The sequence below is a fragment of the Neofelis nebulosa genome, chromosome 10, assembly GCF_028018385.1.
Source record: "Neofelis nebulosa isolate mNeoNeb1 chromosome 10, mNeoNeb1.pri, whole genome shotgun sequence".
NCBI lineage: Eukaryota > Metazoa > Chordata > Mammalia > Carnivora > Felidae > Neofelis > Neofelis nebulosa.
In genome coordinates this window covers 59875671-59891450 of record NC_080791.1, presented here as the reverse complement: position 1 = coordinate 59891450, position 15780 = coordinate 59875671, and the positions used below count along the sequence as shown (strand labels likewise).

The 15780-nt window shown below is 39.9% G+C and overlaps 1 protein-coding gene across 7 annotated transcripts in view; it reads left to right on the top strand.

Moving 5' to 3' along the window:
* The window catches only part of NUP98 (nucleoporin 98 and 96 precursor), a 117551-nt gene extending 110963 nt beyond the window's left edge, over nt 1-6588 (top strand). For all 7 annotated transcript variants that reach the window (XM_058687905.1, XM_058687904.1, XM_058687903.1 and 4 more), the window contains 2 exons: nt 4948-5059; nt 5189-6588. In XM_058687905.1, the coding sequence (XP_058543888.1) occupies nt 4948-5059; nt 5189-5406 (330 nt within the window). In that variant the 3' untranslated portion in view covers nt 5407-6588. The remainder of the gene's footprint in view (nt 1-4947; nt 5060-5188) is intronic.
* Nucleotides 6589-15780: the final 9192 nt, after the last annotated feature.

Below are 15780 nucleotides of genomic sequence, written 5' to 3'. Positions count from 1 at the left end.
TGGCAGGGGCGCCTGGGTGGCGCAGTCGGTTAAGCGTCCGACTTCAGCCAGGTCACGATCTCGCGGTCCGTGAGTTCGAGCCCCGCGTCAGGCTCTGGGCTGATGGCTCGGAGCCTGGAGCCTGTTTCCAATTCTGTGTCTCCCTCTCTCTCTGCCCCTCCCCCGTTCATGCTCTGTCTCTCTCTATCCAAAAATAAATAAAAAACGTTGAAAAAAAAAAATTTTTTTAAAAATAAAAAAAAAAAAGAAAAACTTAATGGCAAAGATAGAATGGTCAGTGCAAAAGGGATGTTTTGATGAGGCTAATTTGCTGTAATCACTATGACAGCTGTATCAAAACTTAAAAAAAACTTCTGTTTTGTACTTATTACCAGTGGTACGTACAGTAGACATGCCCGAGGCTTGTCCATAGTCTCCCCTTATCTAGCCCTAGTTTGAGTGAACAACTCAGGGATGAGAGAGATAGGAAGGTCAGAGATTTGGTGAAGGTAGTTTCATACATCATTTGGCATGTTTAAAATTCCATATATTAACAGTTTTTTTAGTCTTCATTAAAATGTATTGGGGTCAGTCTTGATAAGATCATAAGAGAGACCTCCATTGCTTATAGCACAAAGACCAAACTCTGGAATATAGAATTAAAGCCCATATAAAGGCTTTTACCTTTCACTCCTGCTTATTCCTACTAGTGTTACCCCCACATTCCAGATGCCACCTTCTCTAATCACACTAAATTACTCATGGAGTTTCCAGCAGAATTTGTTTTATTTCACTCTTGAGCACACATACATTCATCCTTTAAGATCTGCATTGCTGGGGGCACCTGGGTGGCTTAGTCAGTTAAGCATCTGACTCTTGGTTTCTGCTCAGGTCATGATCTCCTGGTTCCTGGGATGGAGACCTCCCTACATGGGGCTGTGTGGTCACAGCACAGAGCCTGCTTGGGATTGTCTGTCTCCCTCTACCTCTATGCCCATAGCCCCCTCTCTCTCAAAATAACCTTAAAAAAAAATCTACATTGCTGTAAGCTCTATTTTGTTCTCGTTTTCCCCAAGAAATGTTTATTGCACTTTATTTTTTACTACCAAAGCACTTGGTACATTAGTCTACTAACTGTATTTTAGTTACTTATCTACATCTGTCTTGCAGTTATCATGAGCACCTTTTGGGGAGATCTTCTTTAAGATTAAAGGTAATAGAACATAGAGGTTAAGAATCGAGTTCTAGAGCCAAACTGTTAGATTCAATTAATGGTTCTCACTCATTAGCTATGTGACCTTAAGCAAATAAGTTAATGGCACAGATTATCATAGATACTGACAGTTGTCACAAAGCTTAAACAAAATACACTGTGTTTTAGCAGACTACTTTATATATACTAAGTGCTTAGTAATTATTATCTGTTACCCTTATCAGAATCCCCACTACTAGTATAGTGCCTGGCACATAATATGCATAACTTATTTGCTACATGTTTAAGATGGATTAAGAGCATCATCCCTAAATTATCACTGAAGAAAACTCTTTTCTAGTTGAACATTAATACTTTAACACAATCTAGTTATTGAGAACTTACTATGTCCCAAGCACTGGTGGATTTGGGGGATATGAAGGTAAGCAGTACTGTATGTTTTACCCTTACCAAAGTAATAATTTTGTTGAGGAAGATATTTCCAGGTAAACCAACAGTTACTATAGAATGGTACGTGTAAGGATTAAGCACAGAGTATCTTACAGCAACACATAAATTGAGTACCTAACCCAGTCTGAGGGTTATAGTAAGGCTTTCTAGAAGTGAGTCTCATTTCTTTCAGATGAAAAAGAAGGATGGGTGGGACAGAATGCTTTAGCAGAGAGAATAGCGTAAGTATGAGTCTAGAGGTCAGAGAGATAGTAGTGCTTCCAGCAAACTTTTAATAAGAGTAAGTATTGGTGTGTGGAGTGGAAAGGGAAACCGTGTAGGTGTAGTAAAATCACAAAATCTCTCACGTGGACTGCTGTAGTAGACACCTAATTGGCCTCCCTGCTTCTACACTTGTTCCTTTACAATTTATTTCCACACAGCAACCAAAGTGATCCTCTTTTTTTTTTTTTTTTTTTAATTTTTATTTTAACGTTTATTTATTTTGAGAGAGTGAATGAGTGGAGGAGGCGCAGAGAAAGAGAATCCCAAGCAGGCCTCAGCACTGTCAGCACAGAGCCCAATGCAGGGCTCGATCTCCTGACCAGGAGATCATGATCTGAGCTGAAATCAAGAGTCAGACGCTTAACTGGCTAAGCCACCCACGTGCCCCAGAGTGATCTAATATACAAATCATATAATCTCACTCTAAAATCATTCCAGGGGCTTGTCATTTCACTTAGAATAAAGTGCTCCTTAGGAAGTCTTAAAAGCTCTGCATGAATAATTCTTACCTTTTTTGTGCCATGGACCTCCTTGACAGTCTGGTAAAGCCCATGGATGGCTGTCTAATGTGTTTTGTTGCAAAATTTGAATACATGGGATTACAAAAGAAACCAGTTATGTTAAAATATAGTTACCAAAATATTAAGAACTTATAGTAAGTAATAAGTGCTTTATTAAGATCTTAAATAACAAGCTCAGCAGTGGATCTTCTAACTACTCTAATTTTGAAATACTACATTTAAAAATCACTAACAACTGTAATGTAATATGAAAATAGCTGTGATTTCTGCTGATGACAAAGTCACAGTTATTGCTTGACATCCACATTAATAATTAAATGCTAATTTTTTTAATTTTTTTTTTCAACGTTTTTTATTTATTTTTGGGACAGAGAGAGACAGAGCATGAACGGGGGAGGGGCAGAGAGAGGGAGACACAGAATTGGAAACAGGCTCCAGGCTCTGAGCCATCAGCCCAGAGCCTGACGCGGGGCTCGAACTCACAGACCGCGAGATCGTGACCTGGCTGAAGTTGGACGCTTAACCGACTGCGCCACCCAGGCGCCCCTAAATGCTAATTTTTAGTAAAAAAAAAATTTTTTTAGTAAAAATTTTTCCCAGTCCAAGTTCACAGACTTTCAAAATTCTAAGGACCCCAGTTATGATCCACTGGTATATAAAACCTCTCCAGTTTTATCTTTTTCTATTCTCCTCTTTAAACTCTGCATTTTAAACTCTGCACCCAGGTACCTGGATAGCGCTCAGTTGGTTGAGCATCTGACTTCAGCTCAGGGCATGATCTCACAGTTCATGAGTTCAAGCCCTGTGTTAGGCTCTGTGCTGGTAGCTCGGAACCTGGAACTTGCTTCGGATTCTGTCTCCCTCTTTCTGCCCCTCCCCCCACTTGCTGTCTTTCTCAAAAATAGACATTAGAAAAAAAATTTTTTTAAACTGCATTTTACCATTCTTTGCATTCCCATCTTGTAGTTTTAGCTGTTCTCTTGGCCTAGAAAGCTTGACCATCTCGTTATTAAGGTCTCTAGTTAGATATGACCTTCCTCAAGGAATCCTTTCCTGATCCCCCAATCTGAAGTAGCCATCCAGTTTTTCTACCACATTACCCTCTTTGAATCATCTGCATAGCTTATGATTCTTTAAGATTTATTTCCAATGGTTTCTTTATTTTCTATGAATTTCTTGAGAGCAAAGACCTCATTTTATTTACCACCTTTAGAAGTCCAGTTGAAGACTGGATTATTTTGGATAAAAAAGTAATTGTAGAGGTGTTAAATGGTAGATTCTGCAAAGCCCAAAAATAGATTCAATGAGAGAGATACTTCATGGAAGGGTTGAAGGAGCATTTGGTGAAGGAGGAGGTATTAGTATAGTTAATGTAAGAGTTTGAGAGAGGAGGGCTAACCAAGAGTCACATGTGAGACAAACAGGAATAAGATGCTGCTGGAAAGTATTCAGAACATAATAAAGAATAAAAAATACAGGGTTCCTGGCTGGCTGAGTTGGAAGAGCATGCAACTCTTGATCTCAGGGTCATGAGTTGGAGCCCCACACTGGGGGTAGAGATTACTTAAATAAATGAACTAAAAAAAAATTTTTTTTTAAAGAATAAAAATACAGGGGTTCCTGAGTGGCTTAGTTGGTTAAGCAATTGACTTCGGCCCAGGTCATGATCACCCGGTTCGTGGGTTCAAGCCCCACATTGGGCTCTCTGCTGATAGCTCAGAGCCTGGAGCCTGCTTCAGACTCTGAATCTCCCTCTCTGTCTTCCCCTCCCCTGCTTACGCTCTGTCTCTTTCTGTCTCTCAAAAATAAATAAACGTTAACAAAAATAAAAAGAGTAAAAATACAGACTTGCTTTTTAGAAAGGTCACTCTGGCTACCGGATAGATGGTAGGGAAAAGGATGTAATGGGGATGACACTGAAGATAGTGATCAAGGTCTTAAGTAATGATAACCTCAGCTAGGGTAAGTGGCCCTGGAAAGGGGAGTGGAAAATTGGAATATTAAGCTAAAGATTTAGTAATCATCAGCACATTAATCATAATTGAAGCCATAGGAATGGATCGCGACGCATAGAGAGAAGGCATACAGTGAGAAGAGGGCCCTGTGGTATTTTAGAGAGGGTTGTGAACTTAGAGTTAGGATACCGAAATTAAATACTAGTTTGGGCTCCACTTTTTACTTACTGTGCATTCTTAAGAAGTCATACAGTTTCTCTGAGCCCAGATTTATCTGTATTTTTGGTGCCATGTTAAAGCTTGCTAGTTAAAATGGTTCATGAATGCTAATCTCCAGACTTGTCCATTCTGGGGCTCTATGTACTATATGTTACTTTCCTCTGGTGGATTACTGCTGAGGTTGCGCCTTGTCCTCAGTGATTAGGCTGTATAGTGGTTACATGACACTGCCAGTCAGTTTCGCGGGTTTTCTCTGTTGTTTCAGAGCATTGCATAGTCAGTCTATGGATAGAATTGGGTGAGGGGACCTCCTCTTGGCCTAACTGGTTTCTCTGCTTCTTTGTAGATGGATTGCTCAGTTTATGAGATGGAGCAGTTACACACCAAAGTGACCTCACTGTGCAACCGCATACAGCAGATCCAGTGTTACAATGCCAAGGATCGCCTGGCCCAGTCAGGTAAGCCTCCATCCTTTCCCTGCTTCCTGCCTGCATGTTTCCTGTCTTTATGATTATTATACCTCTGCCCTGATGCCCTCCCTTCCCACCCCTCATCCTTGGTCCCCACTCCATTTTTTTTCTCTCCAGACATGGCCAAACGTGTAGCCAACCTGCTGCGGGTGGTATGGAGCCTTCGGCATGCCCCTGATACAACCTCCGACTCAACACCAGACCCTCAGCGAGTCCCTTTGCGTCTCTTGGCTCCCCACGTTGGCCGACTCCCCATGCCTGAGGACTATGCCTTGGAGGAACTGCGTGGTCTCACACAGTCCTACCTGCGAGAATTGACTGTTGGAAGCCAGTGAACCCCAAGTTCCTCGCAACACACTCACATGCTTGTTCACACTCACCACACAAAGATCCTTTGCATTGAGTTGATTGGCACTGTTTGCCATTCTCTTGGTTAGCTGTGGAATCCATCCTGTTTTCCTGCTGCCCCAAGCAGCAGCCTCCATTTGTTCAGGGCTTTTCTTACTGAACAAAACGTAAGGGCTTTTGGAACCCAAAAAGGAGTCAAGCCTCTTTTTACCATCCTTAAAAAACCATTCTTTTTTTTTTTTTTTTCTTTTGAAAAATGATCAATAAAACACCTTTGGCAGAATCCCCCCCCAGAGAACCAGGGAATCCTTTTCCACTCTCAGCCATTCTGGATCTTGTGGCCCTCCATGCCAGCCTGCTACCCTACTCCTACCTCAGCCCTTTTATACTAGGACAAATGTGTTAATCAAAGACTGTCCTTCCTTAACAGATGAACTATCCACACAAGGAAGGAGAATCTGTCTCTTAAGTAGGTTGATGACTTGACACTGTTTTAGAGTCCAAAGAGGGTTGGACTGAGTTAGGAAGCAGTAACAGGGTCTTTCTGACTCATTTAGGGTAGAAGTGAGTGCCTGCCGTGGAGGGATGAATCTTCAAGGCTTGTTTGTTCTGCCTTGAATGTTGCATGAACACCAAACCTTTCCTGCTACCATGTGCAGGAACTCTTGGTCACAGACCCCATGTCTCTGGGAAGCTCCAGAACTCAGTTTGATCCCTGGTTTTCAGTCATCTTGCTAGGCCTCCATTCTGGATTTCCCTGAAGAGTTTGGATAAAACATGGCAGGTTGGGTAGCCCTCCTCATCCTTTCTCTTCTAGCCCAAAGCATTTCCTACCCATTGTCTACAGTCCTAGAACATAAAACCATTACTGAGGCAGGCAAGGAGCTGGGCTTTAGGGGCTTTAGTGGAGGGCCTTTGCTACACTGCTGCCAGCTATGGGGAGTCCCAGGTAAAGACCTGTGACAGCTGGTATTAGGTCTGTCACAGACAACATGGCCACCTCTAGGTCTTTATGCATGAAGATTATGTAAAGGTTTTTATTAAAAAGTATATATATATATATATATATATATATATAAATAAATGATCTAGATTATTTTCTTCTTTTTCTGAAGCTACTTTTCTTAAAAAAAAATAAATAAAATGAAATGTTTATAGCATTCCTGCTATTGGCCTTTTTCCCTTTGTGTTTTTTGAGCCTTCTTACCCCAAGGAGCTTTATAGTAGCCTCAGTTGATCTGCAATCTAAACGGAGATGGGGCATGGGTTAAAGAAAGAACAATCAAAGGCTAAATTTATGAGCAAATTTAGGGGTGAGTAGGTTGAGATTATTAATTAATCCTGTTTATATAAAAATATTTATAAGCATTTTTTTATGTGCTTGGATTCCCAGTGAGGGATCAGGGAAGAGTCTCATTGCCTTTAGGGTTCAAAGCCTCCTGGCTTTTCTGCTCTGGAGGTTTTGTTTGTTTTTAAAACTTGGATCATACTCATGTTCCATTGTGTAATGGGGTTAATGATCTTTTATGTTGCTGCTAAACAGACCTGTTTTGTAGAGGGAGCAGATGGGTCTGATGAGTACTATTTGTGGTGGGGTGGAGGTTGTTTGGTTTTTTTTTTTGGTCTGTTAAACTGAAGGTGTCAGCAAATTCCAATTAGGATTAGGCCAAAGACACTGGGACATGGAGGAATTTGGAATTTGGAGCTAAAGCAGAGTAGGTCTGGGGCTTCCCTTTAATTTAGACCTGCAAGGACAAGGGTAACTCAGCTGGGAATCTCCGTTACTGACTGTGAACCTGAGTCACAGAGCATTACTGGGCTTCTAGCAAAGAATTCCTGTTCTGGTTTCCTTGTGAGAGAGGTGTTGTGTGAAAAGTAAATGTGCCTTAGAAATGGTTAGCCTTTAGAAGTGTTAAAGAATTGTGAATATGTGCAGTGTTTCCTCTTAGGACAAGTATTTCATATCCATGTATTTTTTAAAGGCTGTATGTCAGATGTTTATCATAGCAGCTATGTTACATCACAGACAACAGACTTACAGTTCAAAGTGAATGATAAGATGAAGCTCTTCTACATTTCAAAACTCCATGTTAAGTTTCTCAAAGATATAAAAACGGGAATCAGTTTTCTCAAAACTCTTAAAGAGTTATGGAATCTGCAACCTCATATAATACCTAAAATAAGTGTATTTCCTTGGCAGAATGCCGAAGTCAAAGTCAGGAAAGGTCTGGAGATTAAATGTTGGATTAGCCAGGGCGCCTGGGTGGCTCAGTCGGTTAAGCGTCTGACTTCAGCTCAGGTCATGATCTCGCGGTCCATGAGTTCGAGCCCCGCGTCGGGCTGTGGGCTGATGGCTCAGAGCCTGGCGCCTGCTTCCGATTCTGTGTCTCCCTCTTTCTCTGTCCCTCCCCCGTTCATGCTCTGTCTCTGTCTCAAAAATAAATAAACGTTAAAAAAATTAAAAAAAAAAAAAATGTTGGATTACCCAAACCATGGCCTGCAGGAGCTGCTCTTTTCAGATGCAGTAGTAGACTCAGCTGCTACTTTGTATTAACCGAAAATTACTTGAGATTTTTTGTTTTTCAAAAAACCAGCTCTTCAACTTATCAATTTTACCAAAGTTCTGTATTGTAGTACAGTAAAACCTTGGATTACGAATAACTTGTTCTGGGAGTGTCCCACAAGACAATCAAACATTTCTAATAAATTTTAACTGGATAAATGAGCGATGTCTTGCAATATGAGTAGCATGTGATGCTGAACGTCACATCACAGCTGAGCCAGTGGTTTTCTTTCTCCTCTCTCAGTGGGATTGTGGGTGATCACCCCCCATGCTTGGATGCTCAGTCTCAGGCCATGGTGTTTGGCAGAAATCAGTAATTTTTCAGAACGTTGTAAGGTGCCCACAACTGGCATTAGTGTATTTTTTGTCACTGCAAAGCACCTATGGACACTGCTTTGCTTTTCCATACAAGAGTAAGCTTAGGAATGCTTTGCTTCATTCTAGGTCAGGCTGCCTGCAGATAGAGACCCTTGCCTCTGCTGCCTTATTGCCAGTTATGTTAAATACAGTAGACAGGAGTTTGTTAACACTGTACTGTAGTTAATATCCACGAGAATGTATACAATGGCTATGGTACAGAAAAAGATGCCATTAACCCAATAGATAGTAGTGATTCTGTTAGTGCTAGTGAAAGTCATCCTAACAATCGTCCTCTCATCTCCCTCACACCAGCCACAAAGGTTTTCAAAGGTAAGTACAGGTGGGTTTGGGTTTTTTTTTGTATTTTCTTATATTACAGTATTGTTATCATTTTTATATGAATATTTTTGGGTTGTGGAACAAATCATCTGAGTTTCCATTATTTCTTATGGGAGAATTCGCTTTGATATACAAATGCTTTGGATTATAAGCATGTTTCCGGAATGAATTATGCTCGCAAACCAATGTTTTACCGTATATCGATTTCTGCTTTAAACCTTCATTTCTTGTGTTTTCCTGAGGGTTTTTTATTAACCTATTACTGTAGAGATTTTCACCTATGCAAGAGTAAGATGCTGTCATGAATCTACATGCAACATTTGTCAAAATCCTTTCCTCTTTACCTCCATTATATCTGCCCATCCCACAATGGTATTTCTAAGGTAGATCATCATTTCCTCAATACCTAAGAATTTATAACAAGTAAATTTTTATAAACATAATCACAACGCCTTTGTCACACCTAACAAAATTAATAATTCCTAGATAGGAACTGACATCCACTGCATTTTCAAATTTTCCCAGCTGTCTCAAAGGTCAAGTTTTACTGTTGAATTGTTTGAATTAGGATCTCAACAGGGTCCATACTTTGCATTTGGTTGATAAATCTCAAGTATCATATTATCAACTCTCTTCCCCCTCTTTTTTTTTTTTTTTTTTTAACGTCCTTTATTTGTTGAAGTAGGTGGATCATTTGTCCATTAGGGTTTTTTTTGTTGTTTCCATGATTTATATTATTTATTTTTTTAATTTACATCCAAGTTAGCATATTGTGCAACAGTGATTTCAGGAGTAGATATCTTAATGCCCCTTACCCATTTAGACCATCCCCCCTCCCGCAGCCCCTCCAGTAACCCTCTGATTGTCCTCCATATTTAAGAATCTCTTATGTTTTGTGCCCCTCCCTGTTTTTATATTATTTTTGCTTCCCTTCCCTTATGTTCATCTGTTTTGTATCTTAAAGTCCTCATAGGAGTGAAGTCATATGATATTTTTGTCTGTCTAATTTCACTTAGCATAATACTCTCTAGTTCCATCCACGTAGTTGCAAATGACAGGATTTCATTCTTTTTGATTGCCGAGTAATACTCCATTGCACATATATACAACATCATCTTTATCCATTCATCCATCAGTGGACATTTGGGCTCTTTCCATACTTTGGCTATTGTTGATAGTGCTGCTGTAAACATTGGGGTGCATGTGCCCTTCGAAACAGCACACCTGTATCCCTTGGATAAATACCTAGTAGTGCAATTGCTGGGTCATAAGGTAGTTCTATTTTTAATTTTTTGAGGAACATCCATACTGTTTTCCAGAGTGGCTGCACCAGTTTGCATTCCCATTAGCAGTGCAAAAGAGATCCTCTTTCTCCACATCCTCGCCAACATCTGTTGTTGCCTGAGTTGTTAATGTTAGCCATTCTGACAGGGGTGAGGTGGTATCTCAGTGTGGTTTTGATTTGTATTTCCCTGATGATGAGTGATGTTGAGTATTTTTTCATGTGTCGGCCATCTGAGTATCTTCTTTGGAGAAGTGTCTGTTCATGTCTTTTGCCCATTTCTTCACTGGATTATTTGTTTTTTGGGTGTTGAGTTTGATAAGTTCTTTATAGATTTTGGATACTAACCCTTTATCTGATATGTCGTTTGCAAATATCTTCTCCTATTCTGTTAGTTGCCTTTTAGTTTTGCTGATTGTTTACTTTGCTGTACAGAAGCTTTTTATTTTGGTCCCAATAGTTCATTTTTGACTTTGTTTCCCTTGCTTTGGGAGACATGTTGAATAAGAAGTTTCTGTGGCCAAGGTCAAAGAGGTTTTTGCCTGCTTTCTCCTCGAGGATTTTGATGGCTTCCTGTCTTACACTGAGGTCTTTCATCCATTTTGAGTTTATTTTTGTGTATGGTGTAAAGAAGGGGTTGAGGTTCATTTTCTGCATGTCGCTGTCCAGTTTTCCCAGCACCACTTGCTGAAGAGACTATTTTTATTCCATTGGATATTCTTTCCTGCTTTGTCAAAGAGTAGTTGGCCATACATTTGTGGGTCCATTTCTGGGTTCTCTATTCTTTTCCATTGATGTGAGTATTTGTTTTTGTGCCAGTACCATACTGTCTTGATGATTCAAGCTTTGTAATACAGCTTGCGGTCTGGGATTCTGATGCTTCCTGCTTTGGTTTTCTTTTTCAAGATTGCTTTGGCTATTAGGGGTCTTTTGTGGTTCCATACAAATTTTAGGATTGTTTGTTCTAGCTCTGTGAAGAATGTTGGTGTTATTTTGATAGGGATTGCTAAAAAAAATTTTTTTAATGTTTATTTCTGAGAGAGAGAGAGAGGGAGGGAACACGCAAATGTGGGGGAGGGAAAGAGAGAGAAAGGAGACAGAGAATCCGAACAAGGCTCTAGGCTCTGAGCAGTCAGTGCAGAACCCAACACGGGGCTCAAACCTACAAGCTGTGAGATCATGACCCAAGCTGAAGTTGGCTGCTCAACCAGCTGAGCCACCGAGGAGCCCCTATGTGGTTACTTTTTAAACCTACCTCCTCATTTTTGAGAGTACTCTTATTTTGTTAATAAATTTCCAATCCTTCTTATTTAAATCATATTATGCATATATCTATTTTGTTTTTAAAAGGGGCAATATAGTTGCAGCATAGAAAGGCATGGATTCCCTACTCCTAATATCTTACTTTCAAATCCCGAGTCCATTTGGTATATGTTATGGAATCTTGACTAAGTTATTCCTGTGCCTCAGTTACCTCATTTATAAAATGGAAACAATAATAGTATTTAACTTATAGGGTATTGTAAGAATTATGAATTAATACATATTATGGTGCTTAGAGCAATACCCAGAATACATTACTCAAATTATTATTATTTAATATGTCCAGTACCTGTGAACTTTCTTGTTTCTGTGATTATTTTCTTGTTTCAGCTCTCATTCATGATTGTTTATGAGATTTTTGGTAACAGCTTTATTGAGATATAATTCACATACTTTACACTTACCTATTTAAAGATTTTATTTTGGGGGCGCCTGGATGGCTCAGTCATTTGAGGATCTGACTCTGGCTCAGGTCAAGATCTCGCAGTTTGGGAGTTCAAGCCCTGTGTCGGGCTCTGTGCTGACAGCTCGGAGCCTGGAGCCTGCTTCAGATTCTGTGTCTCCCTTTCTCTCTGCCCCTCCCCTGCTCGTTTCTCTCTCTCAAAAATAAACATTAAATTTTTTTTTAATTTTTTAATTAAAAAAAAGATTTTATTTTTAAGTAATCTCTACTCCCAGCATGAGGGCAAACTTACAACCCCAAGATCAAGAGTCATGTGCTCTACCAACTTAGCCAGCCAGGCACCCCTACCTACAGTTGCCCATTTAATGTATACAATTACTCTTATACCAAAGCTAGACAAAGACACTAAAAGAAAATTACAGCCCAATTCTTTTATGAACATTGATACAAAAATCTTCAACAGAATATCAGCAAATTGAATTCAGCAAATCAGAAGGATTACACACCAGGACCAAGTGGTATTTCTTTCTTTTTTCTTTTTTTTTAATTTCTTAAAATGTTTATTTTAGAGAGAGAGAGAGAGAGAGCGTAAGCAGGGGAGTGGCAGAGAGGGAGACAGAATCTGAAGTAGGCTTCAGGCTCTAAGCTGTCAGCACAGAGCCCAATGCAGGGCTGAAACTCACAGACTGTGAGACCATGACCTGAGCCAAAGTCGGATGCTTAACTGACTGAGACACCCAGGCGCCCCAGGTGGGATTTATTTCTGAAATGCAAGGATGATTCAACATGTGAAAATCAATGTATACATCACACTAACAGAATGGGGGTGGGGAGAAGAACATGATCATCTCAACGGATACAGAAAAAGCATTTGACAGAATTCAATACTCTTTCATGGTAGACACTCAACAAAGTAGGACGATAAACACCCAACACTCTTACAAACTAAGCCATATATGAAAAACCCACAACAAACATTGTACTCAATGGTAAAAGAGTGAAACCTTTTCCTCTAAGATCAGGAACACGGCAAGGACATCTTCTTTCACCACTTCTATTCAACATAATACTGGAAGATCTAGCCAGAACAATTAGGCAAGAAAGACAAATAAGAGACATCCAAATTGGAAAAGAAGAAGTAAAATCTGTTTGCAGATGATATGATCTTTTATGTAGAAAACCCTAAAGATTACACCAAATAACAATGATGATGACAGCGTTCAACAGCAGCACTGTTAGAATAGCTGAATAGATTAATTCAAAGCAGTATACAAAATCAACATGCAAAAATCCATTGCATTCTATACACTAACAATGAACAATCCAAAAAGGAAATTATAAAATTAATTCCATTTTCAATAGCATCAAAAAGAAAATAGGAATGAACATAGTCAAGGTGGCAAAAGTCATGTACACTGAAAACTAAAATATTGCTTAAAGAAACTAAAGACAAATGGAAAGACATCATATTCATGGAATGGAAGATTTAAAATATCCATACTAACCAAAGCAATCTACAGATTTAGTGCAATTCCTACCAAAATCCCAGTGGCATTTTTTTTTTCAGAAATAAGAAAATCCATCCTAAAATTCATATGGGATCTCAAGGGACTCTGAATAACCAACACAATCTTGGAAAAGAACAGAGCTGGGGGACTCACACTTCCTGGTTTCAAAACTTATTACATAGGTACAGTAATCAAAACAGTGTGGTATGGGCATAAAAACAGACATCTAGACTAATGGGTTAAAATAGAGAGCCAGGAATAAACCCTCACATGAGGGTCAAATGATTTTTGATGAGGGAGCCAAGACCATTCAATGGAAGAATTTGTCTTTTCAACAAATGGTGCTGGGATAACTGGATATCCACATGCAAAGAGATAAAGTTGTACCTTTATCTAAACACCATACCTAAAATTTTAAAATGGATCAAATACTTAAATATAGGAACTAAAACTATAAAACTCTTAGAAGAAAATACAGGGCAAAAGCTTCACAACATTGGATTTGGCAGTGATTTATTGGATATGACTTCAAAGTGCAGGCAAAAAAATAATACAGTCAAACGGGACTTCATAAAACATTTAAAATATTGTTCACCAAAAGAATATATCAACTGACTAAAAAAGCAGCCCATAGAATGGAAGAAAATATTTACAAATTATATACCCTATAAGGGCTTAATATCCAGAATATAGAGAGAACTCCTAGAACACAACAACAACAAAAAAAAAAACAATTTAAAAATGGACAAAAGCCTCAAATAGACACTTCTTCAAAGAAGACATAAATGGCCAATAAGCACATGAAACCATGCTCAACATCACTAATCATTAGGGAAATGCAAATCAAAACTACAGTGAGATACCAACTTATATCCATTACGATAGCTACTATTTAAAAAAAAAAAAAAGAAAAAATAATAAATGTTGATGAGGATGTGGAGAAATTGGAACCCTTGTACCCTGTTTGGTGGGGATGTAAAATGTTATGGGTATTATAGAAAGTAGTATGGCGATTTCTCAAAAAAAAAAAAAATTTGAATTACCATATGACCTAGCAATTCCTTTTCTGGGTATATATCCAAAAGAACTGAAAACAAAGTCTTGAAGAGATATTTCTATTTTCATATTCAGCAGGATTATTCATACTACCCAAAATGTGGAAGCAAGCCAAGTATTCCTCAAGGAATGAATAGGTAAGCAAAATGTAGCATATGCATACAATAGAATATATATAGCCCTAAAATAAGAAAGTTCTGACATATGTAACAAAATGGATCAATCTTGAGGATATTATGCAAAGTGAATCAACTGATCTCAAAAAGACAACTACTGTGTGACTCCACTTACATGAGGTACTTAAGTCAAAATTATGGAGATAGAAAGTTTAGAGCTGTGGTTGCCAGGGGCTGGAGACTTGTGAATCTAAGTGTGTGTGCCTGAAGATATCACTGAGAGTATAGTTGGTTGACTACTGTGCATCAGACAATATGCTGGGCACTTGCCTTGCATAATTGCTTGTCTCATTTAATCCTTTCAAAGTGAAGACTGTTAATCCCATTATCCTGTATGAGAAAACCGAAACCCAGAGAGTTTCAGTAGCTTGCCCATGTCAGACAACTCATAAGACAGAGCTGAAAGTGACTCTAAAGCCTGTGTTTTCCCTGCTACCCCATATCACCTATGGTGTTTGGGCATGGAGAAAACACTGAGGCTCCGATTGGGATGGCTGTAGGGAGCTGGAGGTGAGGATGTGAGCTGCATCCCCTGCTCTGTGGGGCCACCTGGAGGAGCCTGAGGCTCAGCTCCCATTCCCACCAGGAGGGGAGAGCTTGATTGGCACAAAGTGCCTACCTAGCCTGGACAGATGTGTTCGATCTCTCACTGGAGGCAGAGCTGACAGTTTAAAGGAGGCTTCAAGAATTCAGTAATGGTGGCAGAACTCGGAGGACAACATCATCCATGGGTCCTGCTCCCTCACACCCCTGACCCTAGGATCTCTGTGCCCTCCAATACCCCAGGCTGGGCTTCAGCTGAGCCTGGGTGCTGACTTACAGAATTTGAATAATTCAGGGCCCGGTAACCTGAGGTGTCAGTTTCAATTACTCTGTTCCCATGGGCACAGGTGTCCCAACCCTATAATTAAGCTAATGAAAACGGCAAAGGGGGAGGGGCCTGCAGCCCTATGCCTCAGAGGGCTCAGGGCTGATGGAGTCCCTGCCCTGTCCTGCTGAGAATGTGCCAGGCTCATCCGGAGTCCAGGTATGGAGAACACAGAAAGGAAGTTAGGGGGCTGAAATAGAAGGAGACAGGAAGAGTGAGTGGAAGGAGGAAGACCAAAGTCAAAGAGGCAGAGGCCAAGAAAGAGTTACAGAAGAAAAGACAAAAGGAAGTGGAGACGGAGATGCTGAGTGAGAGAGGTAAAGGGGGTGGGGGGCAGAGACAAGTGCAGGGGCAGAGGCCAGAAGAGGAAAGGACTAACAGAGGAGAAAGAGCAGATGCCAAGATCCAAGTACTTAAATCCAAGGGCAGGTACAAATAGGATGAGAGAACTGGAAGAGCCGCAGGGCTCCCCAGAGGGTAGCT